The 2,469-nt window shown below is 57.6% G+C and overlaps 1 protein-coding gene across 1 annotated transcript in view; it reads right to left on the bottom strand.

Moving 5' to 3' along the window:
- The window catches only part of SLC1A7 (solute carrier family 1 member 7), a 46,965-nt gene that overhangs the window by 7,968 nt on the left and 36,528 nt on the right, over positions 1-2,469 (bottom strand). Inside the window, exon 5 of the mRNA XM_007471175.1 lies at positions 1,712-1,934. Coding sequence (XP_007471237.1) covers positions 1,712-1,934 — 223 coding nt within the window. The remainder of the gene's footprint in view (positions 1-1,711; positions 1,935-2,469) is intronic.

Genomic DNA, 2,469 nt, shown 5'->3' with positions numbered 1-2,469 from the left:
ACGCGGGCCTCTCACTGTTGTGGCCTTTCCTGTTGCGGAGCACAGGCTCCGGACGCGCAGGCTCAGTGGCCATGGCTCACGGGCCCAGCCGCTCCGCGGCATGTGGGATCCTCCCGGACCGGTGCACGAACCCGTGTCCCCTGCATCGGCAGGCGGACTCTCAACCACTGCGCTATCGGGGAAGCGCTCTCTGGAAGATTTTACTGAGCACCTGTTCCAGCCAGTCCCGCGGAGGCTATGGGGCTAAATGGAGAACAGGCCCTGTCTCCGCCTGCATGGAGCGTACACAGCTGCCATGCAGCCGTTAAACAGTCACACAAACAATTACGTATCTGCACTGGGTTAAACATGTGAGTAACACAGGGCACCTGACTGGGGGGGCCAGGTAGACTTTCCCCAGGACGGGATGCTTATGCAGAGGCTCCTCAAGGATGAGAAAGGTGCAGGGGAGAGGGAGGGGCAGGAACAGCCAGGCTGAGGGAGATGGGAAGGGCCCGGGAGGCGCCTTCCAGGAACTGGCGGGCAGCGCGGTGGGGGGAAGTGAGCAGGACGAGACGGGGCAGCCTGGCCGGAGCTTGTAGGCTCTGCGGGCCGCGCGCGGTGTTTGGACCCCTCTTGGAGTACAGTGGAGCCAGTGGAGGATTTACGTGGAGACTCAGTGACCCCGTGAGGAGGACACACCGGGACACGGAACTCTTGAGGCGGCATTTGCAGAAACCAGGTGAGAGATGACGACGGCCTTGGCTGGGGCAGTGGGCCGAAGGTAAATGCACAGACTGGAGAGAGATTTCAGAGGCAGGCCTGACTGGATTTGGGTGTGGGCTGAGGCAGAAGGCGGGGTAGCAAGTGACCCCCAGGTTCCTTGCCTGAGAATCCAGGAGGATGGGGAGGCCTTCCACTGAGAAGGAAGCCCTGCAGATGAGTCAGAAGCCAGAGAGGCCCTCCCAGGTCTGGGGCTGGGGTGATGGGGGGCTGATGTGATTTTATAGTGAGACTCGTGATGACCCCTGGGCTGGCCTAGAAGGACGAGGTGGGACTGACAAGCTAGATTGCTGTGGAGGGGTCAGGGCTTCCTAGGCTCCAAAGAAGGGAGAAGGCTGTATGCGTGCGCTGGCAGGGGTGGCCTTGGGTGCGCAGGCAGGGGCGCGTCCAGAGGTTTTGTGGGATCTGAAGGTTACACAGTTTGCGGACCTCTTCAAGAAAAAGAATACAAAGTTAAAGAAAGAAAAAAAGGTACAGGCCCCAAAAGGGGCCTGTGCAAGTTAAGCGTTACCAGCTTCCTGGTAAGTAGCCTGTGGTGGGCCTTGGGGACCCAGAGAAGAGTAGCAAAGGGAAGGGTGTGGTCAGGGGGCCCCAAGAAATGGCACAGCCAGGTCTGCAGAGAGAAGGCCCCGTGGTTGAGGGCGGAGGGGAGGAATGACGGGGCTAGAGGCATGCTCTTCTCATAGGGAGGGCTGACACCCCTGGAGGCAAACAGCACCCAGGGATGGGGAATTCTGAGTGAGGAACATCAGCTCCGGCTGGGGATACCTCCTGCCCCGCCCCAGTGGAATGGGGACATGAGCCACTCCCTTGGAAAGGAAAGGAAGGAACCACCTGGAAGATGGGGAGACTCCAGGCTATTCAGGTTACTGGACGCAGGGATGCAGGGAGGGATAAATGCAGGGAGGGCAGGCTCCAGGGCACGCCGGGGCGGGTGGGCAGCACATACCCATGGTGGCAGAGAAGATGACGATGCCCAGCACGTTCATGCCGTCGCTGGTGCCAGGCTCCGACTTGTAAACGACCTCGGGCGGTGGGGTCAGGTCCAGGGCGAAGTTCTGCACACGAGAGCCATTCTCCTCCTGGACCCCATAGATGAGGATCCGCCGAGGAGGGGCCTCCTCCGGTGCCACCTTGGGGGACTTCACAACGGGGGTGGTCTTGGTGCGGTACTGTTGGGCGACATCCCAACCCGGAATGAGTCCAAGTGTTGTTATTAATATCAACAACAACAATAATAATAACATCTTGGAAGCACATCTGTATCCACTCGTGAGCTATTTGACTGACAATAACCCTGTGACATAGGCAGGACAGGGATTATTATCAATTATTATCAATATTTGACCAAAAATAAAACTGAGATTCCTTTATCCATCCATACACTACCCAGCCACACCTCCCTCCATCCCGCCTTCCCTCTTCTTTCTATGCCTCATCACACCCACCTGGGGCCCTCTCTAATCATCCATCCATCTCCTACCTGGATAAGCTACTTGGATAATCCTCTTTTCACCTGTTTATCCCCTTTCAACCATCCATTATCCATCCATAACAGCCAGCCAGCCCCGCCTTCCACTGATGGAAACTTGGATTTTCTATTTGAAAAGCTCAGCTTGTCCCGAGCTTTCCTGATGAGATGAGGCCCCAGCTGGGAAGAGTTGAGTGGCTGAGTCACCTACCTTTCCTCCTCAGCCCTCGGGGCAT

The sequence above is a fragment of the Lipotes vexillifer genome, unplaced genomic scaffold, assembly GCF_000442215.2.
Source record: "Lipotes vexillifer unplaced genomic scaffold, Lipotes_vexillifer_v1.1 scaffold1003, whole genome shotgun sequence".
Lineage (NCBI taxonomy): Eukaryota > Metazoa > Chordata > Mammalia > Artiodactyla > Lipotidae > Lipotes > Lipotes vexillifer.
This window is presented reverse-complemented; position numbering and strand designations above follow the sequence as displayed.